At 42.3% G+C, this 23,505-nt stretch overlaps 1 protein-coding gene across 4 annotated transcripts in view; it reads right to left on the bottom strand.

Moving 5' to 3' along the window:
• Positions 1-23,505, bottom strand: part of LOC135542343 (serine/threonine-protein kinase 4-like) — a 67,775-nt gene that overhangs the window by 24,760 nt on the left and 19,510 nt on the right. For all 4 annotated transcript variants that reach the window (XM_064969242.1, XM_064969240.1, XM_064969241.1 and 1 more), the window contains 7 exons: positions 14,665-14,793; positions 14,359-14,473; positions 13,870-14,034; positions 12,794-12,961; positions 12,449-12,586; positions 11,606-11,734; positions 4,194-4,392 (listed from right to left, as the gene is read on the bottom strand). In XM_064969242.1, the coding sequence (XP_064825314.1) occupies positions 4,194-4,392; positions 11,606-11,734; positions 12,449-12,586; positions 12,794-12,961; positions 13,870-14,034; positions 14,359-14,473; positions 14,665-14,793 (1,043 nt within the window). The remainder of the gene's footprint in view (positions 1-4,193; positions 4,393-11,605; positions 11,735-12,448; positions 12,587-12,793; positions 12,962-13,869; positions 14,035-14,358; positions 14,474-14,664; positions 14,794-23,505) is intronic.

Raw genomic sequence — 23,505 nt, 5'->3', positions numbered from 1 at the left:
GTCACATAATAAGTTGCATGGACTCACTGTGTGCAATAATTGTGTTTAACATGATTTTTGAATGACTACCTCATCTGTACCCCACGCATACAATTATTGGTATGGTCCCTGGTATGGAAACAGTTCGGGGATTTCACCATGAGGCAAATGGTGACATTAAAACTCCTACAGAGTTGAATGACTGTGATAGGAGAAAACTGAGGACGGATCAACAACATTGTTGCGACACTAACCTAAATGACAGAGTGAAAAGAATGAAGCCTGTATAGAATAGAAATATTCCAAAACATGCATCCTGTTTGCAATAAGGCACTATAGCAAAACATGTGGCTTTAAAAAAAAATACTTTACGTCCTGAATACAACGTGATACGTTTAGGGCAAATCCAACTCTTCAAAATGTCAAGCATGGTGGTGGCTGCATCATGGTGTGTTTTGTCGGATAAAAACACAAGGCCAAATATACAATGGGGTTTCTTACCAAGACGGCTTTGAATGTTCTTGAGTGGTCTAGTTGCTGTTCTGACTTAAAATCGGCATGAAAATCTTGAAAAATGCCCGCCACATGTGGCAGGGGCTACAGTACATTACGGATTACAAAGAAAGACCCAACCATGATCTGCCCAACGATGACACTACCAGACGAACTCAATCCATTTTATGCACACTTTGAGAACATTGTGACGGGTGTGAGGACCATCACCGACCCAGAGGATTGGGTGATCTCGCTCTCAGAATGGTAATTTTCAACATCTCATTGTCCCAGTCTGTAATCCCCACATGTTTTAAGATGACCACCATCATTCCTGTCCAAGAACTCTAAGGCTTCATGCCACAATGACTACCCCCTGTAGCACTCACTTCTGCAATCGTGAAGTGCTTTGAGAGGCTGGTTATGGCACACATTAACTCCACCATCCCAGACCCACTCCAATTTGCATACCCCCCCAACAGATCCATAGATGGCACTCTCTCACCCACCTAGACAAGATGAACACCTATGTGAGAATACTGTTCATTGACTACAGCTCAGCGTTCAACACCATTGTCCCCTCCAAGCTCGTCACTAAGCTTAGGACTCTGGGTCTGAACACCTCCCTCTGCAATTAGATCCTGACGGGCCGACAACATCACCTCCACCACACTGACCCTCAACACAGGGGCACCCACAGGGGTGTGTGCTTAGTTCCCTCCTGTACTTCCTGTTCACCCACGAATGCGTGGCCACGCACAACTCCAATACCAAGTATGCTGACGACACGACGGTGGTAGGCCTGATCACCGGTGACGATGAGTCAACCTACAGGGAGGTGGTCCCTCAACGTCAGTAAGACCAAGGAGCTGATCGTGGACTACATGAAACGGGGGGGGGGCGAGCATTTCAACATCTCCAAGTTCCTCAGTGTACAAATCATTAGACTTAAAGTGCAACAAACACACGCACACAGTCATGAAGGTGGTGCGACATGGTATGGTATGGCAATAGCACCGTCATTGATCTCATGGTGCAACTGAGGGTGTTGCGGACAGCCCAGTAAATCACTGGGGTCGACCTCCCTGCCATCCAGGACATCTCTATCAGGCGGTGTGGTTGGAACGCCCTGAAAATTGTTAAAGACGCCAACCAACTAAGCTATAGACAATTCCCTCTGATTCTGCACGTCAAGTGCATCAAGTCTGGCACAGACAGGCTCTTAAACAAATCTCCTATCACCAAGTAATAAGACTGACAAATAGCTTACAAAATAGCTACACAGCCTCTCTTTATTGACCTTTTATTTACCCCTATACATATCTATCTCCGTCACTCCAGTATCACTGCACATTGTAAATAGGTTATTGGAACTGACCCTGTATATCGTATGCTTACTTATTGTGATCTTCATATTCCTTGTGGATTTTTTTCTAGTATTACATTGTTATTGATTATTGAATTGTTAGATTTTGAGTTTGCAAGAAAGGCATTTCACTGTACCTATGCATGTGACATTAAAACTAGAAACTATAGAAAGTTACTGAGTACCACCATAATACATTGACATTTAGAAGACATAGACAAACAAATAGGCAACACCCAAAGGCAAATAGTCCCTTCCTCTCCAATACCTTTTTCTGCCTGAGCCCCATAGAAAAAGCCGGGGATTTTGGCCCCTGGTGACGGGAGCTGAGCCCCGTCTCTGCCACTTTCTTGTCTGTGCGCCTCTACTTGTGGCTACTTCCCTCTCCACCTTCCCACTGCTCTTTCAATAAAAATAAAATACTTTAGTTAGAATACAACTCTGATCTCTTACACCATTAATCTGAAACATAATATAATTAACTTAAAATGATCATGTTACATGTCTGTGCATAACTAACGTGTGTGGTAGAATGTAATGGCACAGTAGTGATTTAGTTATTTAAGTCCCCACACACTTCAACCAGTCTTTTTACCCAAGGGGAAAGCTGACAGGAAGGTTAAAAGATAGTCGTCTGTTAAACACATCCAAAGAGTCACGTACAATATGTATCTTTGATTGGCATCAGGAGTAGGATTGAAAAATAACATCACTCAGAGAACTCACCATTGTCCAATCACCAGACATCGATTTTGGACAAAAACATATTTTACATATTATAACCCATGAGATGTTTTCTTTGGGAACTCTACATTTCCATTCATTCACCCCCAACTCCACCCGCTTGGCATTCTCCAGATGAGGGTAATATGGGTCATATCTGGGTAATATGGTCATATCTCAAATTTTGTTCAATTTTTTCCTCTCTAAATAAGAGTTGTACAGTTAAAGGTCACAAGCATTTCGCTACACTCTCATTAACATCTGCTAACAAATCAAATTTGATTTGATTTAATGAACATTCCACAATAATTGTATTAATTCAGTGCTTACAAAATAATACGTAGGCTAAATAAGCCTTCCACAACCATAACAACCACAAAAAAATGACATTTGATGAAAATAGTTTAACCTATTTTGCAATAATCACTGATCTGACTTAAGTCTACGAAAATGCCCCCTTTGTTACAAATATAACAAGAACCATGCACAACTGCACACCCACTAATAATTACTTCTTGTAGCAGGTGAATGCATTATAGCAAAAAAGGCTAGCTAGCAGGTGAGGTAGAACAGTTAAACAGTTATGAACACATCCTCCTGTCTGTCTCCACCTGTTTTAAGAGCATGGAGCCTTATTTCTCAGAATGAGAACGAGTTGCCAATTCCTTATGAATTAGTAATTGTATTAAAAAAACAGACTAGCCACAGTTTGATATATGCTAGCTGTCTAAAATGCTGCTAACGGTACATGGTACGGCAATGCTATGTACTGAAACTGAGGATTTGCCCAGGATTAACATTCATTGATACTACCGTTTTAGTAAGGTCTGCTGTGAGGTCAATTTTAGGTGCTTTCGTAGAAAGATTAAATTCACCTCTGTTACAGTAAAATATTGTCTCACTGTGTTTTGGTGTCCACGTGACTGATTATGTTGGACCAAACTTAAAATACAAATAGCGAGTTGGTACTGCTTACTGTCAGAGAGGAAGAAGCGATTTCTAATCTTTGTCGTCGTGAGTGACGGGGAGGGCTCAGTGTGTGAGTGGGAAAGTGCTGCACAGCAGTCAGAAGGAGCGAGTGAGACGAGACAAAAAGGCAACATTAGAACAAGTAGACAAATGCTCATAAGAAAAGAAATACTGCGATACAGGCATTTTCAATTCCGCGCATTCTTTTTTTATTTGAATGAACTCGATATATCACCCAGCTCTACAGTAAACCCTCTTGATTCTCTGGAACGTCACACCTCTGGTATTAGTCTGAGCAGCCATCAGCACTATGCAGCAAGGGAAACAATCTACCCTTCAGCCCAGTGAAATACCCATGCCATCTAGTGGGCCTTGGAGAGAAATCAGCTAAAGCTGTCAGTCCTATATACCATGGGCAGCCACTCTAGGGTCACACGGTCCACTGGTTCAATGTGTGTCTCCAAGCCTAATGAAGTAACCACAATCTCACTGTATGCATTAGTGGTTTTAAAATGGAAGCATCTTTTTGTGTAATACTTTGACAACTCATTATCTTTTGACACCAAAAGTCTCCAGTGATCACGTAACGGCTAGAAATGACATTCACAGTAACTCCAACAGGGAATTATAAATCTACAATGACATTGTGGCGTCTGTCGCTTACGTTTCATGGTGCCGGCCTCCTCGTCATCGTCATCGTCTGAGTTGATCACCATGGTGCCCAGCTGAGACTTCATGGTGCCCATGTCGCTCTGCTCGATCATGGTCCTCGCCGTGCCCCCCAGCGAACCGGCCTCCCGGATGGTGCCCATGTCGCTAGTGCCCGCCCTCACCATCGTTCCCTGGTCTACCTCGTCCTCATCCTGATTGAACAAAACATCTCAAGTCAAGACTGTTCCTAGGCCGACATTGAAAATAAGAATTTGTTCTGCAACTGAACCACACAGTCACTCAAACAAAGTTACATGGAAATACATTTGACACAGTGATTTTGAAAAATCTTGTGACATCATCCAGTTGGTAAGGTTTTTTTGTAAAGAGGCAGTTCGATGTTTCAAGTGTATAATATCAGGGCAGAGCAATAGCAGTATGCCAACGAAGCACAAGCTACAACTTTCTGCCGGTCATTTCAATCACTAGCCATGTTTCCATTAACTTGTCCAGAGAATTTTGGCTGAAATTTAGAAAGTTTGCAAAGAAAATATATTTATATTTACTAAATAAACTAAAGTAAAAAAATTAAAAGTAACAATAACGAGCCAATATACAGGGTGTACCGGTACCAAGTCAATGTGCGGGGGTACAGGTTAGTCGAGGTAATTTGTACATGTAGGTAGGGGTAAAGTGACTATGCATAGATAATAAACAGCGAGTAGCAGCAGTGTAAAATCAAAGGGGGCGGGGGCCGTCAATGTAAATAGTCGGGGTGGCCATTTGATCAATTGTTCAGCAGTCTTACGGATTGGGGGTAGAAGCTGTTAAGGAGCCTTTTGGACCTAGACTTGCCGCTCCGGGAACCGCTTGCCGTGCGGTAGCAGAGAGAACCGTCTATGAATTGGGTGACAAATTTTTGGGCCTTCCTCTGACACCGCCTAGTATATAGGTCCTGGATGGCAGGAAGCTTGGCCCCAGTGATGTACTGGGCCGTACGCACTACCCTCTGCTAGTTGGAGACTTATCTCCCTCACCAACTTCAAACATCTGCTATCTGAGCAGCTAACCGATCGCTGCAGCTGTACATAGTCTATCGGTAAATAGCCCACCCAATTTTTCCAACCTCTTCCCCATACTGTTTATATTTATTTACTTTTCTGCTCTTTTGCACACCAATATCTCTACCTGTACATGACCATCTGATAATTTATCACTCCAGTGTTAATCTGCAAAATTGTAATTATTCGCCTAACTCCTCATGCCTTTTGCACACAATGTATATAGACTCTCTTTTTTTTCCTACTGTGTTATTGACTTATTAATTGTTTACACCATGTGTAACTCTGTTGTTGTCTGTTCACACTGCTATGCTTTATCTTGGCTAGGTCGCAGTTGCAAATGAGAACTTGTTCTCAACTAGCCTACCTGGTTAAATAAAGGTGAAATAAAAATAAATAAAGTAGCGTTACTTAGCAAAGTTTTAAATGGGCATCCTATTAGAGCTCACGTGAAACTCACCATCTAATAAAATAAATAAAGTCACATACTCTGTGATGCTAGCTCGATATTTCATGCACTGGCTAAACTCAGGACTGAATCACATTGTCATTTGGATCACATTGTGGACAGTCAAGAATTAATAATCAATCAACACCTCCAATCTGAACTGATAATAAAGCTAGAATGAATCATCTTAATAAACTCCTGTTCATGCCGAAACTATTATGTGTATGAAGTTACAAATTTAGTCAGTCACAGTCACTGAATAAAATGTAGTTCCAAGGGAACATCGCAGCAAAGCATTGGAGAGAAAATGAGTCACTTGCTTTTCAGCACATGCAACAAGTGATGGGATATGCCAATGAACGCAAAGAGCAAGTGGTGTGCATTGAAGATCCATGTCTGGCAGCAAGCCTTGATAGCATTTTAGACAAAACAGCAATGCTAAACTGACCCCCCCCCCCCCCACAACACCCCCTCAAGGAAGCTCTCACAGCCAAAAACCCTGACATTAAAGTGCAGGATGGACTGTATGTAGTGCACCCAAAGGAGCCCAGAGGTTACAAGTACAGATGGCCATGTATTGCCCGGGGCTGCATTCAGCCAAACTTGTTATTTGGGCAAAATCAGAGCACATTGAATTGGAGGTTCCATTTGACAAGGTCTTTTGCTAAATGACTTAAATGTAAATGTCTTTGTCAACACCCACATCAGGAGGCTCAGAAGCCTCTAAACTCAGCAAAAAAAGAAATGTCCCTTTTTCAGGACCTTGTCTATCAAGGATAAATGGTAAAAATCCAAATAACTACACTGTAAAGGGTTTAAACAGTTTCCCATGCATGTTCAATGAACCATAAACAATGAATGAACATGCACCTGTGGAAGGGTCGTTAAGACACTAACAGTTTACAGACGGTAGGCAATTAAGGTCATAGCTATGAAAACTTAGGACACAAGAGGCCTTTCTACTGACTCTGAAAAACACCAAAAGAAAGATGCCCAGGGTCCCTGCTCATCTGAGTGAATGTGCCTTAGGCATGCTGCAAGGAGGCATGAGGACTGCAGATGTGGTCAGGGCAATAAATTGCAATGTCCATACTGTGAGACACCTAAGACAGCGCTACAGGGAGACAGGAGGTTCAGGATGGCAAAAAACAACTGCCTGAGTTACACCAGGAACGCACAATCCCTCCATCAGTGCTCAGACTGTGCTCCAATATGCTCAGAGAGGCTGGACTGAAGGCTTGTAGGCCTGTTGTAAGGCAGGTCCTCAACAGACATCACCGGCAACAACGTCGCCTGTGGGCACAAACCCACCGTCGCTGGACCAGACGGGACTGGCAAAAAGTGCTCTTCACTGACGAGCAGCGGTTTTGTCTCACTTGGGGTGATGGTCAGATTCACGTTTATTGCCGAAGGAATGAGCGTTACACCAAGGGTCTGTACTCTGGAGCGGGATTGATTTGTAGGTGGAGGGTCCGTCATGGTCTGGGGTGGTGTGTCACAGAATCATCGGACTAAGCTTGTTGTCATTGCAGGCAATCTCAATGCTGTGCGTTACAGGGAAGACATCCTCCTCCCTCATGTGGTACCCTTCCTGCAGTCTCATCCTGACATGACCCTCCAGCATGACAATGCCACCAGCCATACTGTTCGTTCTGTGCGTGATTTCCTGCAAGACAGGAATGTCCGTGTTCTGCCATGGCCAGCGAAGAGACTGGATCTCAATCCCATTGAGCACATCTGGGACCTGTTGGATTGGCGGAAGGGTGAGGGCTAGGGCTAGGGCCAATCCTCCAAGACGTCCGGGAACTTGCAGGTGCCTTGGTGGAAGAGTGGGGTAACATCTCACAGCAAGAACTGGCAAATCTGGTCCAGTCCAAGAGGAGATGCACTGCAGTACTTAATGTAGCTGGTGGCCACACCAGAAACCGACTGTTACTTAAAAAATATATATATATATTTTACCCCCTTTTCTCCTCAATTTCGTAGTATCCAATTGTTAGTAGTTACTATATTGTCTCATCGCTACAACTCCCGTACGGGCTCGGGAGAGACGAAGGTCGAAAGCCATGCGTCCTCCAACCCAACCAAGCCACACTGCTTCTTAACACAGCGCGCACTGTGCACCTGGTGACTTGGTTAGCGTGCACTGCGCCCGGCCCGCCACAGGAGTCGCAGGTGCGCGATGAGACAAGGATATCCCTACCGGCCAAACCCTCCTTAACCCAGACGATGCTAGGCCAAATGGGCCTCCTGGTCACGGCCAGCTGTAACAGAGCCTGGGCTCGAATCAAGAGACTCTGGTGGCACAGCTAGCACTGTGATGCAGTGCCTTAGACCACAGCGCCACCCGGGAGGCCCCTGACTGTTACTTTTGACCACCCCTTTGTTCAGGGACACATTATTCCATTTCTGTCACATGCCTGTGGAACTTGTTCAGTTTATGTCTCAGTTGTTGATTAATATTTACATTCTCCCTCCCTCTCTCTCAGCATGGGCACATGAGCCCATGCTGTTGTAAGGTATGTCACAAGGGTAAAAAAAAAAAAACTGACATAGAGAAGACTGGCGTAGAATCTGGTGGCATCTTCATTGTTCAAAACATGTTCTGATTGCAATCTTTTTAGCTTCTTCTTGTACATTTCTTTTGAGCACCATCAGTGGTGTGGTGATGGCTCACCTAAAAACAGAATAATGAAAGAATAAACATCTTTGAATATGCCTAACTCCAAAAAGTTGTAGTCATCCCAAATTGCAGATGAATTCAAACCTCTCGTCTTTACTTTGTGGATCTGCCAGATTCCTCATTATCTAGGACGTAAAAATTGATAGTGCAAGTTCCTACATGCATTTCATATACATTGAATCTACAGATAGCTGCTGTACACTGTTATTTGCCAAATATTTTAATCTAAACAAACAATGAACACAAACATTACACATAGTAATGGCAGTTTTCATCCTAAACCATCTTTGGTAATGGGGTAAAATAGGTTAAGTGCTTCATATACGAAACCCTGCTTAGTTACTACAAGTTAGTTAATCTAGCTAACTAATGTTGGATGCTAAAAACGTTAGCTTGTCTAGCTAAGTTATCTAGCAAGCTAGCAAACTGTATTGAATAGATTTGTCGTATTTCAGACGTTGCTAATAATGCTCGTCTTTCAAGCTAGGTATATTATAAATTAATTGTGTACTAGTGAGCTTACCTGAAATGAAGTGAGTGCTGCAGACCTGCTATGATTTTTTGACTCCCAAGCCTCCATTCAGACTGCAGTGACCCAAGCTCATCGCGATCCTCGTTTTTGGGAAATCTGAACATTTGAATCTTTGATAAGGCATTTTAGCCTGACATCACATCACAACACAACTAACAGAACAGCAACTACCAAAGTTGGTCTGATCATTTTACTTGTTTGGTTGTGATGGATACTGAGTTATAAACTTGAAATATCCTTAAATCAAGTCACTAAGCAAGAGGGAAGAATGCAGAACATTTACATTCTGTCAGAACATGTTATTGTTAGACATCGGGTATCCTATGGAAAGGAGAAGGGCCACAGTCTGGTACAAGTCAACAAGTCAGAAGTGAGAAAGAACAGACATCACTAAAGTCCTGTCTAGCAACAGATGTATTGGCTGTTCAGATGTGTATGAATGAGATTCCACATAGGAGGAAGGTTTGAATACCAGTGCTTGTGTGAATATGTTTTTGTCTCTTCAGTTGTTTGACCCATTGGGCGAATAAACTTGTTTTATTACAATAAACCTAGTTGTCCATTTGTTTATTTAGAACCCGAGTAAAAACGAACAGTTGGAAGAGAGGCAGGCTAGTAATAGGAAGAACAACAAGTTTCCGGAGAGGAAGTCATCAGGGGTCCCACAATTATTTAGAACATAAGTGTGCATTTTTATTATAACAGTATATAGCTGCCGTTTCCATTACACGTCGCAATGTGTTTTTTTGCGACATTGCGTTTGTTGAATAAACCTGAGTGAGTGGAAACCTGCCTGATGATAATTAATTGCATTTGTTATTGAATATAAGTTATATGTGCCTTATGAGCTTAATCCCGTATCTAAGGCTGTGTTACTCCATTGTGTATATTTTTGTTGTAATTTGTAAACAAATGTAAGGCTCCAAAATATGATGTACAGTGGGGAGAACAAGTATTTGATACACTGCCGATTTTGAGTTTTCCTACATACAAAGCATGTAGAGATCTATAATTTTTTATCATAGGTACATTTCAACTGTGAGAGACAAGAGTCTAAAGATCCAGAAAATCACATTGTATGATTTTTAAGTAATTAATTTGCATTTTATTGCATGACATAAGTATTTGATCACCTACCAACTAGTAAGAATTCCAGCTCTCACAGACCTGTTAGTTTTTCTTTAAGAAGCCCTCCTGTTCTCCACTCATTACCTGTATTCACTGCAACTATTTGAACTCGTTACTTCTATAAAAAGACACCTGTCCACACACTCAATCAAACAGACTCCAACCTCTCCACAATGGCCAAGACCAGAGAGCTGTGTAAGGACATCAGGGATAAAATTGTAGACCTGCACAAGGCTGGGATGCGCTACAGGACAATAGGCAAGCAACTTGGTGAGAAGGCATCAACTGTTGGGGCAATTATTAGAAAATGGAAGAAGTTCAAGATGACGGTCAATCACCCTCGGTCTGGGGCGCCATGCAAGATCTCACCTCGTGGGGCATCAATGATCATGAGGAAGGTGAGGGATCAGCCCAGAACTACAGGGCAGGACCTGGTCAATGACCTGAAGAGAGCTGGGACCACAGTCTCAAAGAAAACCATTAGTAACACACTGCGCCGTCATGGATTAAAATCCTGCAGGTCCCCCTGCTCACTCCACTCGCCGTGCTTGGAGGAAGAAGAAGGATGAGTACAACCCCAAGAACACCATTCCAACCTTGAAGCATGGAGGTGGAAACATCATTCATTGGGGATGCTTTTCTGCAAAGGGGACAGGACGACTGCCCCGTATTGAGGGGAGGACGGATGGGGCCATGTATCGCGAGATCTTGGCCAACAACCTCCTTCCCTCAGTAAGAGCATTGAAGATGGGTCGTGACTGGGTCTTCCAGCATGACAACGACCCGAAAACACACAAGACAGGGCTACTAAGGAGTGGCTCCGTAAGAAGCATCTCAAGGTCCTGGAGTGGCCTAGCCAGTCTCCAGATCTGAACCCAATAGAAAATCTTTGGAAGGAGCTGAAAGTCCGTATTGCCCAGCAACAGCCCCGAAACCTGAAGGATCTGGAGAAGGTCTGTATGGAGGAGTGGGCCAAAATCCCTGCTGCAGTGTGTGCAAACCTGGTCAAGAACTACAGGAAACGTATGATCTCTGTAATTGCAAGCAAAGGTTTCTGTACCAAATATTAAGTTCTGCTTTTCTGATGTATCAAATACTTATGTCATGCAATAAAATGCAAATTAATTACTTAAAAATCATACAATGTGATTTTCTGTATTTTTGTTTTAGATTCCGTCTCTCACAGTTGAAGTGTACCTATGATAAAAATTACAGACCTCTACATGCTTCGTAAGTAGGAAAACCTGCAAAATCGGCAGTGTATCAAATACTTGTTCTCCCCACTGTATGTCGATCTCATTGATTTTCAGTCCTGCATCCATAGCCCCATCTATGAATAGATCTACAGTATTTGTGAGTGGTTACATTTCCCCAGCCCCATTATTCAGCTTACAAAATAAAGTGGTAGAGTAATGCTGTTCATAGTCTGCTGTCCGTTGTGACGTAGGCATGCGTGTTGATAAAAAAAATTCAATGAGGCTCATAAATAGCTGATAAATGGGCCAGTGGACTGTCATGGCCATGCAGCCTAAGCTTTAGTGGGGTTTGTGCGTGTGGGTCTGTGTGTGTTTACCGAGTTGTCTTCGTCCTCTTGGTCCTGTTCTCTCTGCTCGGCCTCCACTTTCTTCAGTTTAATTTCCATGGCATCTGTGATCAAAGCTCTGAGGATGCTGCTGGGCTTAGCAGCCTTAATGAATGGATGCTGCAGGAGGACAAACACACAATGTACAAACACACAATTGAGCCAACATCCAGTGTTTACCCCAAAAGTTTTGCATTGTCGGTAGTGAAGTGCGCAGCAACGAGTCTTTGAATTAATCTCGCCCTGAAATCAACTAGAAAAAATAAATAATAACAAATCGATACCATCCAGGTGATCTATCGTAACAAACACGTGTTTAGAAGAACAGGGGCAAGAATGTTGCTCTTGCAAAAAAAAACAGTTTGGGGGAGCAAACTAGCCATTACATTTTTCAAAACAGTGATTTGTTTCATTTTTTTTTTCCGATGTCCATGGAAAAGAGGCATTTATAATCTTTTTAACCCGAGTTTAAAGCAATGCAACCGCGAGTTGCAGTTTTACTCAGTAATGGCCTCAGATAATGTGCTATCCCATGTAAAATATTAATGGTTAGTTGCAAAATTTAATCCAGAGAGAAATTATGGTAGGACAAATAGGAAATTAACAGACAGAAAGCGAGAAAAAGAGGAAGAGAGAGAGAGAAGGGAGAGACTGACGTAGTAGGCTGAGTAAGGTAGTTTTGGTATGGGTGCCAGAGGGGACAGTGGCTTCGCCCCATATGGCATCCTATTCTCTACATTGTGCACTACTTTTGGCTGTCAAAAGTAGTGCACTATATAGGGAAAAGGGAGGCATTTGAGATGCAGACAGTGTCGGTGAAATGGGGTCTTCTACCTGTAGAAGCTGTGTGGCAGTGGCTCTGTTCTCTGGGTTCTTCACCAGACACTGGGAGACAAATTCTTGGAACAGCTCCGACCACAAGTCTGGGTTTCGGAACGTCGGTGGAGGATTGGTAGGAATCATAAATATGGCCTATAAACGAAGCAATGTAACAGACAGAACAGAAACAAAGTCACATACGGGGACAATTTAACAACACAAAATCACATTTCAAGTCGTCTCTGTTTTCACCACTATACTCAGATTGGTTTTAGAGGGGCTGAAGCCTGAGACTGAGAAGTCTTTGACAAGTTCAATCACTAACAAAATCAGATCTGTACACATTAACAAGAGACTCACCCTCATAGGGTGGATGTCTGCATAGGGAGGCTTTCCCTCTGCCATTTCTATGGCTGTGATGCCCAGGGACCAAATGTCTGCCACACAGTTATAACCAATCTCCTGGATCACCTCAGGGGCCATCCAGAATGGAGTGCCAATCACTGTGTTCCGCTTGGCCATGGTATCCTGAAAAACAGACAAGTAGTAGGCATGATTTACTAATTATATTTGCACATGATATACAGAGAACATTATGAAAAATATACACCTCATGGCATCCTGGTCAGTCCTGGATTGCTTGAGCACGATTTATCTATCCACAAACAATTTAGCTATATTAACTAAAATGCAGGATGTTAAAAAGGGACTACAGTATGGAAGACCAAAACTCCCATTTTAAAGGTAAATAAAAAAAGGGAAGTATCTTTTGGTTGGGCCCAGTCCAGATCAAAAAGACTTCAACTGATGAGACTACTAGACAAGACTTGCCAGCTTTCAGCACGTTCAAGCAAGAAAACTATTTCCATTGGTTGAGCAGATACGTCTTGTTTCTGAACCTCTTCCCAAGATTTTACATAGTGAATCTTGGGAGACAAAAACAGTCAATGTTGCAGATGTAATTTGATAGTTCAGATCAATCAAACCAAGGAATTAAATCAACATTCTTGATCAGTGGTATCAAACATAATTCCTGGAGAGCCCTAGGTCTGCTGGTTTTTTGATTTCCTTTTAATTAACCTACAATTAAGACCTAGACAACCAGGTGAAGGGAGTTCCTACCTAATTAATGAACTTAATTGATCAATCAAGTACAAGGGAGGAGCAAAATCCAGACACTCAGCCCTCCAGGAATTGAGTTTGACACCCCTGTCCTAGTTCAAACATTCATCTCATTAACGTATGACTCAATGGCTGCGTTTAGACATACTGGCACAAGTTCTGATATTTTTTTCACTAATTGGTGTTTTAACCAATCAGATCAGTTCTGAAAAAGATGTGATTGGTCAAAACACCACAGTGGAAAAAAGATCGGAATTGGGTTGCTTGTGTAAACGCAGCCCATGATCTGCACTATCTTCTGATGAATTCCTTACGGTCAGCTGTCCCGCCACCCCAAAGTCAGCCAGCTTGGCCTGGCCCTCTGCATTTAGCAGGATATTCCCTGCCTTGATGTCTCTGTGGATCTTCCTCATAAAGTGCAGGTACTCCAGTCCCTTCAGTGTGGACTGCACTATGGTGGCGATCTCATCCTCTGTTAGCTACAACAGACACGTGAGGAAAGAGACACTATAAGACATAATTCTACTTATATTAGGGCAACGATTTCTACTCCTGATTGCATATGCCCAGCACTCAAAATAAATATTTAAAAAATGTACAGCAAGCAGAAATTAAATCAAAAACAATTAATACATTTTTGTAATGTTAACTTAAAATCTGTATAAATAATGTTGACATTGTTAAAATAGTCAGGTCTAAAATAATTGGCACCATCAATAAAGACTACACCATTTTTTTTGCAAAAACAGAGATATATCGACCCTTAATATTCAGTCAGATTGGACATGATGGATGTAGCATACCGTTTTGTTGCGCAGGCGAATGATGTCGGAGACAGAGCCAGCTCCGCAGTACTCCATTACGATCCACAGGTCACTGTTCTTAAAGTAACTTCCGTAGTACCTCACAACATGGGGACTGAGGATGTAAAAGAGCCTAATGAGTTTACCTATTTCTGGTACCTTGTCTATATTACACTATTCATATAAACCATGTTCCACTCTTCTTCTGTTCACAAATAATGTTACCAACACAGCAACAGATTATTCGATCTGACGACACAGAGGCAAGTCAGGCAAGCAGAGGAGGTAGAGTGGAGGGTGCCTCACCTGTTACACTGCTGCATGATGGAAATCTCTTTGATGATCTCCTGCAGGTCAGACTCCACAGGGACCTGCTTGATGGCCACAATCTCCCCAGTCTCTTTATAGTTGGCCTTAAATACACTGCCATAGGACCTGCATATAAAACAGGTATGAAAACATTATTTAATATTTTTTATCTTGGCTACTACTGAATGAGTCAACTCGTGACATGCTCCTCAAATAGTATACCTTCAGCGAGAAGGCTGTGTGGTCATAGGGCCGACATGGTAAGTGGTTTGTTTGAGAGGTAAATAGATGAATGAATGTGGTCTTATTCTAGCACAGTGGGTTCATTTTATAAATTCTTGATATAGGCACATCAGTGTTGGGTTCTGAGAATATGAAATATACTTATTCATGTCACTGAGGGAGGTCTTAGGTATAGAGGGTCTACACCATAAGTTATCTGTAGGAGGAAGGTATATAGTGGGTGCAATTAAGCTTGGAATGTGCTGAGCGCAGGGACGCGATCAAATGCGGCAGGCATTGATAAGGGCAGAGAGCCATGGATTAGTGATGAAGGAGGTCGAGGCCTGGTCACGTTAAGGGAGAAAGAAAAGTTTATAGCCGTATTACTTATTTTCATGCCTAGCAGTAAAGATAATGTTTGTTCAGATGGGTAGGAGGAGACTCAGCCTAGGAGAAAGGGTTAAATATCAGTGCTTGTGTGAAAATGTTTGTCTAATGCAGCTGTATTGATCATCTTGGAAGAATAAACTTGGGTGAGCTTTCACAGTGTCCGTAGAGTTTTTATTCTGAAAATTAGAACCTAACAGTTGGCGCTACGAGCAGGGTTCACCACGAGTTGTTGTCAAACCAGAGAGTCCTGATCAGTGGAGCTGGCAACAAACAAGGTAGACAGTTCCTACACCTGTTTCCACTCATTTTGACATCTTGGGGAGATGAGAATCGTAGGCTGGACAATTATAGGATATGGACCTAGAAAGAGTTTATTCAGTAGGCCAATTGTGTAAAGACCGGTCGTAAATATCTGGTGCAGGGTAGGTTCCATAAGGCTAGGTCCCGAGTGGAGGTTTCCTCTGTAAGATCCCGGTAAAAATCAGGTGTAGGGTGTGTTCCTTTAAGGAGGAAAAATAAGATACTCGAACACTGTTTGAGTTACGTGTAGTAGCAATACGGAGAGAGGTTGGTTTATGCCCTATGGGGAGGGGGAACCACGAAAGATTGTGTGGATAATAGGAAGACAAGTGTGAATAATTTTGGTAATGTGGGTTAACAACAACAGTGATATTTGAAGTAATCCGTATTCTCCAGTAATACATTTGCAGACGCTATAGTATTGGTTATAATACAAGGTATTAAGTGCCGTGACCAATTAATAGGCACAAATACCATAACTACTCTCCGGGGATGTGGGTAGCGCTACCTTGAAAAATAGTTAATAGAAGGTGTTTTATAGACGGGAGTGAAGAAATCTAAAACACCCTGGACACAGTCAGGAGAGGTTAGGGAGTAATTACTATTGATATGGCGACAGACGGCCACAATTTGCCCTGTAAAGAGAGCTAGAGGATTTGAATAAAGCCATGGAGGCGCTGAAAGAAGCGCACAAGTATTCTACCAATTCTACCAACATGGGAAAAATTTAGCTAACTGGATAAGATTGGTCAGCATTTCCCGACTGACGGAAAATTTCAAGCTGATAGAAAATTCAGGGAGGCAATTACGACTTGGCATAATAACATAAAAACAGAATCAAAAGCTCAATATACCAGCGTTTTGACGTCAGCATTTTATCAACAAAAAACACAAACCAATAAACACGGAATAAGGAGAAGTACTCAGCCACAGAAAGACTGGGTATGTGAGTACGTTGATTGAAACCTGTGATCAAAACGGCTTTTGCGGGGGTTGTGGATGAAATAGAGCAAGATGCTTTGAGAGTGGAGTATAACTCCGCTCACTTCGCAGACGTGCGAGGGGTTAATACGGGCACAGGGAAAGTCACAAACTATAGTTTCAATGGCCAAGGTAAGACAAAGAAACGTAGCGGGATGTGGGAGACAGTTCTGTTTAAGGTGTACATACTCAGTTGGTCTTTGGAAAAGGGAGTGTAAAGTGGGAATGGAGCCTGCTGCATTTGGGGGAAATGCTGCCATGCAAGTGTTTGGATCTTTTTCAAAAGAGCAACAACGAATTCTCCAGAAAGTAGCAGTAAACTTTAGTGTATGTAGTGTACCATAGTGTATGGCTCGGTTCGATCGATAGTGGTTCATAGAGATTCCAGTTTCTATGTAAAGATGTCAGGGAACAAATATTGCAGATTCCTTAGGATGACAAATTGGCTAAATTTGTCACGGGAAAAATTATTTTGGTTTGAAGAATCTAGGCAAAATGCCAGGGGAATGGATTCTAAAGAGGTAACAAATGTATCATAAATGTAAGAGTTCTAAACTTCCTTAATAAGCAAGTCTTGAGTCAAAGCCAAATTGGATTTATACCAAAACATCGCACAACTGATCATATTCACACCCTACACAGCCTGATAGGTAAACATGTCTACCAAAATAATATCAAAATATACTCTTGCTTTATCGACCTCCAAAAAGCATTTGATTATATTTGGCATACAGGACTGTTCTACAAAGTTATTGAAAGTGGTGTATGGGGTATGTGAGTACATATGGCATAATTAAATCAAATGTATACTGGCAATACGTGCAGCATTAAAATTGGCAAGAACATAACTGAATTCTTTAAACAGGAGCGGGGCCTTCATCAGGGTTGCAATCTGAGCCATGCATTCTTCAATATTTACATCAACGAATTGGCCACTATTCTAGAAAAATCCTCAGCCCCTGGTGTTAGTCTCCACAATTCAGAAGTTAAATGCCTACAACTCAGAAGTTAAATTTGTAAGAGCGTCTGCTAAATGACTTAAATGTAAATGCCTACTCTTTGCAGATGACCTATGCCTGCTGTCACCCACAGCACATGACCAGCTAGAGCAGGACTGCCAGACCTGGACCCTGGCAGTAAACCCCCAAAAATACTAAAATAATGATTTTCCAGAGAAGATCCAGATCAGGGAATTAGACCAAAGTTCTCAATTGGTACAAAATATATAGAGTACTGCACACACTACAATTACTTAGGTTTAAAAATAAGCTCAACTGGACACCTTAATGATGCAGTGAATGAACAGAGAAAGCACACAGGGCATTCTATGCCATTAAAAAGCAAATTCAAATTGAAATACCTATTAAAATTTGGCTAAAACTAATTGAATGTCATTGAACCAAAACCACTTGCACTTTATGGCAGCGAGGTGTGGGTTCCACCTGCAAAACAAGATTTCATCAAATGGTACAAACACCCCATTGAAACCCTGCTGCATGCAGAGTTCTGTAAGATTCTCCGACATGTCCAGCGGAAAACTACAAACAATGCATGCACGGCAGAATTAGTCCAATATCCACTAATAATAAAAACTCAAGATAGAACAATTAAGTTTGGAAACATCTAAAATACAGTGACCCTCTCTCATATCATTACCAAGCCCTGCAATGCCAAGAGCTGAGCAAAGAAAAGAGTACCCTCATCCAGCTGGTCCTGGGGCTGAGTTCACAAAGCTGTTCTACTAACACACTGAAGCCTCAGGACCTGAACATCCAATCAATCAGAATAAACCAAATAACAACACAGTCAAAACAAAACTACATTGTTTATTGGGAAACACAAGCATGAAGCAAAATGCAGTGCTATCTGGCCCTAAATCTACAGTACACCGTGGCTAAATATTTGACCATGGGTACTGATCAAAACCTTAGAAAAACCTTGACAAAGTACAGGCTCAGTAAGCACAGCCTGCCATTAAGAAGGGTAGACACAGGGAAACCTGGCTCCCTGTAGTGGAAAGGCTGTGCAACCACTACACAACAGCAGAACCGGAGACGGAAAACGGAACAATCCTACAATGTGAAAATTACAGGCCTCTCTCATCTCTCTCTCAACAGCTGGTGCATGAAATCTAAGGAAGTCTCTAGATTTTGCTCACCTGAAGAAGAGTATCTTTATCTTATGATAAACTGCAGACCCCCCACCCCAAAAAAGTATTTAGTCAGCCACCAATTGTGCAAGTTCTCCCATTTAAAAAGATGAGGCCTATAATTTTCATCATAGGTACACTTCAACTATGACAGACAAAATGAGAAAAAAAATCCAGAAAATCACATTGTAGGATTTTTAATGAATTCATTTGCAAAATATGGTGGAAAATAAGTATTTGGTCAAAAACAAAAGTTTCTCAATACATTGTTATGTACCCTATGTTGGCAATGACAGAGGTCAAACGTTTTCTGTAAGTCTTCAGACACTGTTGCTGGTATTTTGGCCCATTCCTCCATGCAGATCTCCTCTAGAGCAGTGATGTTTTGGGGCTGTTGCTGGGCAACACGGACTTTCAACTCCCTCCAAAGATTTTCTATGGGGTTGAGATCTGGAGACTGGCTAGGCCACTCCAGGACCTTGAAATGCTTCTTACGAAGACACTCCTTCGTTGCCCGGGCGGTGTGTTTGGGATCATTGTCATGCTGAAAGACCCAGCCACGTTTCATCTTCAATGCCCTTGCTGATGGAAGGAGGTTTTCACTCAAAATCTCAGGATGCATGGCCCCATTCATTCTTTCCTTTACACGGATCAGTCGTCCTAGTCCCTTTGCAGAAAAACAGTCCCAAAGCATGATGTTTCCACCCCCATGCTTCACAGTAGGTATGGTGTTCTTTGGATGCAACTCAGCATTCTTTGTCTTCCAAACACGACGAGTTGAGTTTTTACCAAAAAGTTCTATTTTGGTTTCATCTGACCATATGACATTCTTCCAATCTTCTTCCGGATCATCCAAATGCTCTCTAGCAAACTTCAGACGGGCCTGGGCATGTACTGGCTTAAGCAGGGGGACACGTCTGGCACTGCAGGATTTGAGTCCCTGGCGGCGTAGTGTGTTACTGGCTTTGTTACTCCCACCGTTGATTTCTTCAAACCAAGCTGCTTACCTATTGCAGATTCAGTCTTCCCAGCCTGGTGCAGGTCTACAATTTTGTTTCTGGTGTCCTTTGACAGCTCTTTGGTCTTGGCCATAGTGGAGTTTGGAGTGTGACTGTTTGAGGTTGTGGACAGGTGTCTTTTATACTGATAACAAGTTCAAACAGGTGCCATTAATACAGGAAACGAGTGGAGGACAGAGGAGCCTCTTAAAGAAGAAGTTACAGGTCTGTGAGAGCCAGAAATCTTGCTTGTTTGTAGGTGACCAAATACGTATTTTCCACCATAATTTGAAAATAAATTCAATTAAAATCCTACAATGTGATTTTCTGGATTTTTTTCTCATTTTGTCTGTCATAGTTGAAGTGTACCTATGATGAAAATTACAGGCCTTTCTCATATTTTTAAGTGGGAGAACTTGCACAATTGATGGCTGACTAAATACTTTTTTGCCCCACTGTAAGTGGCTCGGGGAACAAAACATCAATATTTTGGGTCCATGGCCAGGAAACTCCCCAGACCTCAATCTTATTGAGAACTTGTGGTCAATCCTCAAGAGGCCAGTGGACAAACAAAAACCCACAAATTCTGACAAACTCCAAGTATTGATTATGCAAGAATGGACTGCCATCAGTCAGGATGCGGCCCAGAAGTTAATTGACCACATGCCAGGCCGGATTTCATAGGTTGAAAAAGAAGGGTCAACACTGCAAATATTGACTTTTTGCATCAACTTCTTGTAATTGTCAATGAAAGCATTTGACACTTATGAAATGCTTGTAATTATACTTCAGCATTCCATAGTAACATCTGACAAAAATATCTAAAGACACTGAAGCAGCAAACTTTGTGGAAATTAATATATGTCATTCTCAAAACTTTTGGTCACGACTGTACAACTGTTGTATTTGGCGCACGTGACAACTTTGATTTGATACCGAAAATGAACTTTAATTTTTTTTGTTAGTTCATGAACATTGTGGTGCAGTGTTTATGGAGAATAGTACATGCATAATAAAGGATACATAGACGATGGGGAGATTAAAACAAACGTTTGATGATTGTAGTAAGGAAAGTGGATTTACCGTTATCATGTTTGGTTTGTAATTAATACTTGTGGATTGCTAATTAAAATGTAGCATAGGGAATGTTAACGAAATGTACACTTTCTTTTCCAGGAGAGGGGGTTTCATTATCGCTCGTTGGAATATTCCCGGAGACTGTGGTCTAGGGGAGAGCAGTTAGTGATTTTTGGCAGTTTTAAGTATGAAAGTATCTGGATTAGACCATAAACGGAGTTCCCAGATTGGTAAAGCTTGTTCATGTGTTTTTGACCTTCGGTTTACCACACACACACACAAATACAACTTACCGGTTGTGAATATGCGTTAAGTGGTGTTGATAACGTGGGATATACACTGCTCAAAAAAAATAAAGGGAACACTTAAACAACACAATGTAACTCCAAGTCAATCGCACTTCTGTGAAATGAAAGCAACACTGATTGACAATACATTTCACAAGCTGTTGTGCAAATGGATTAGACAACAGGTGGAAATTATAGGTAATTAGCAAGACACCCCCAAAAAAGGAGTGGTTCTGCAGGTGGTAACCACAGACCACTTCTCAGTTCCTATGCTTCCTGGCTGATGTTTTGGTCACTTTTGAATGCTGGCGGTGCTTTCACTCTAGTGGTAGCATGAGACGGAGTCTACAACCCACACAAGTGGCTCAGGTAGTGCAGCTCATCCAGGATGGCACATCAATGCGAGCTGTGGCAAGAAGGTTTGGTGTGTCAGTCAGCGTAGTGTCCAGAGCATGGAGGCGCTACCAGGAGACAGGCCAGTACATCAGGAGACGTGGAGGAGGCCGTAGGAGGGCAACAACCCAGCAGCAGGACCGCTACCTCCGCCTTGCAAGGAGGAGCAGGAGGAGCACTGCCAGAGCCCTGCAAAATGTCCTCCAGCAGGCCACAAATGTGCATGTGTCTGCTCAAACGGTCAGAAACAGATGATGGTATGAGGGCCCGACGTCCACAGGTGGGGGTTGTTTACAGCCCAACACCGTGCAGGACGTTTGGCATTTGCCAGCGAACACCAAGATTGGCAAATTCGCCACTGGTGCCCTGTGCTCTTCACAGATGAAAGCAGGTTCACACTGAGCACGTGACAGAGTCTGGAGACGCCGTGGAGAACGTTCTGCTGCCTGCAACATCCTCCAGCATGACCGGTTTGGTGGTGGGTCAGTCATGATGTGGGGTGGCATTTCTTTGGTGGGCCGCACAGCCCTCCATGTGCTCGCCAGAGGTAGCCTGACTGCCATTAGGTACCGAGAGGAGATCCTCAGACCCCTTGTGAGACCATATGCTGGTGCGGTTGGCCATGGGTTCATCCTAATGCAAGACAATGTTAGACCTCATGTGGCTGGAGTGTGTCAGCAGTTCCTGTAAGAGGAAGGCATTGATGCTATGGACTGGCCCGCCCGTTCCCCATACCTGAATCCAATTGAGCACATCTGGGACATCATGTCTCGCTCCATGTCTCGCTCCATCCACCAACGCCACACCACAGACTGTCCAGGAGTTGGCGGATGCTTTAGTCCAGGTCTGGGAGGAGATCCCCCAGGAGACCATCCGCCACCTCATCAGGAGCATGCCCAGGTGTTTTAGGGAGGTCATACAGACACGTGGAGGCCACACACACTACTGAGCCTCATTTTGACTTGTTTTAAGGACATTACATCAAATTTGGATCAGCCTATAGTGTGGTTTTCCACTTTAATTTTGAGTGTCACTCCAAATCCAGACCTCCATGGGTTGATAAATTTGATTTCCATTGATAATTTATGTGTGATTTTGTTGTCAGCACATTCAACTATGTAAAGAAAAAAAGTATTTAATAAGAATATTTCATTTATTCAGATCTAGGGTGTGTTATTTTAGTGTTCCCTTTATTTTTTTGAGCAGTGTATTTAGTGGGGTCTTTTCAATTTGGTTTTAAAATTGGGTATGCAGAAGGATGGAAATGTTTGAAATGTTTAAAGGGTTTCTGAAGGACAGGGAAAGAAAAGGGAGAGGAAATATTTAATGGTGTCAAATGCTTTCTGGTGAGGCCTGATCAATCTCAATTGAAATTATTGAAACAGGTGGGATATAATTATAAAATGAATGAGAAACACCAGTCTCTATTCTACCATTACTTAATGAGACAACTCCATAAGGAAATATTAGTTTATTTTTGATTCATGATGTGAATCATGGGTTCAAAGGGGAAATTACCAGTTACCAGGGCCCTGGTAAATATACAAATATAATTTGTTCCGTCTGCATATAGAAGGAAAAATATATGTTAATAAGGGATGACAGTTACTCCAAATGGATTGTGATATGTGTATTGCTGATTTCATTTTTGTCTTTTTTCGATACAAACTTCACCAGATTGGGTCTACTGGAGTGTGTGACTCCCCGATGGGTTAGGGTGCTAACTTCCTGATCTGGTAACTCTTCCGAGAGGTCGCCAGTAAAATACGGGAGTATGACCTAATTTTGAAAGTGGTTTCAAACAGTAACAGTATGTTATGCTCTTTGATGTTTGTCGCAGAGATAATGTTATTAAGAAATTGGGAATGTAATAATTTGTCATATAGTCAATGCTTGTCTGGATTTCCTGAAACAGAAATTAATTTAACTTAAGTGTTGTTTTCATCATGGAAGGTGACGTCAGATGGTGTCAATGCATGTAGGAATAATTTGGCCACAAACAGTGTGTGTTTGTGGCCAACGTGTGACAAAGGCGTTCAAT

This window comes from Oncorhynchus masou, chromosome 6, assembly GCF_036934945.1.
Source record: "Oncorhynchus masou masou isolate Uvic2021 chromosome 6, UVic_Omas_1.1, whole genome shotgun sequence".
Classification (NCBI taxonomy): domain Eukaryota; kingdom Metazoa; phylum Chordata; class Actinopteri; order Salmoniformes; family Salmonidae; genus Oncorhynchus; species Oncorhynchus masou.
Note: the sequence above shows the minus strand (reverse complement) of the source record. Positions and strands in the feature narration are given on the sequence as shown.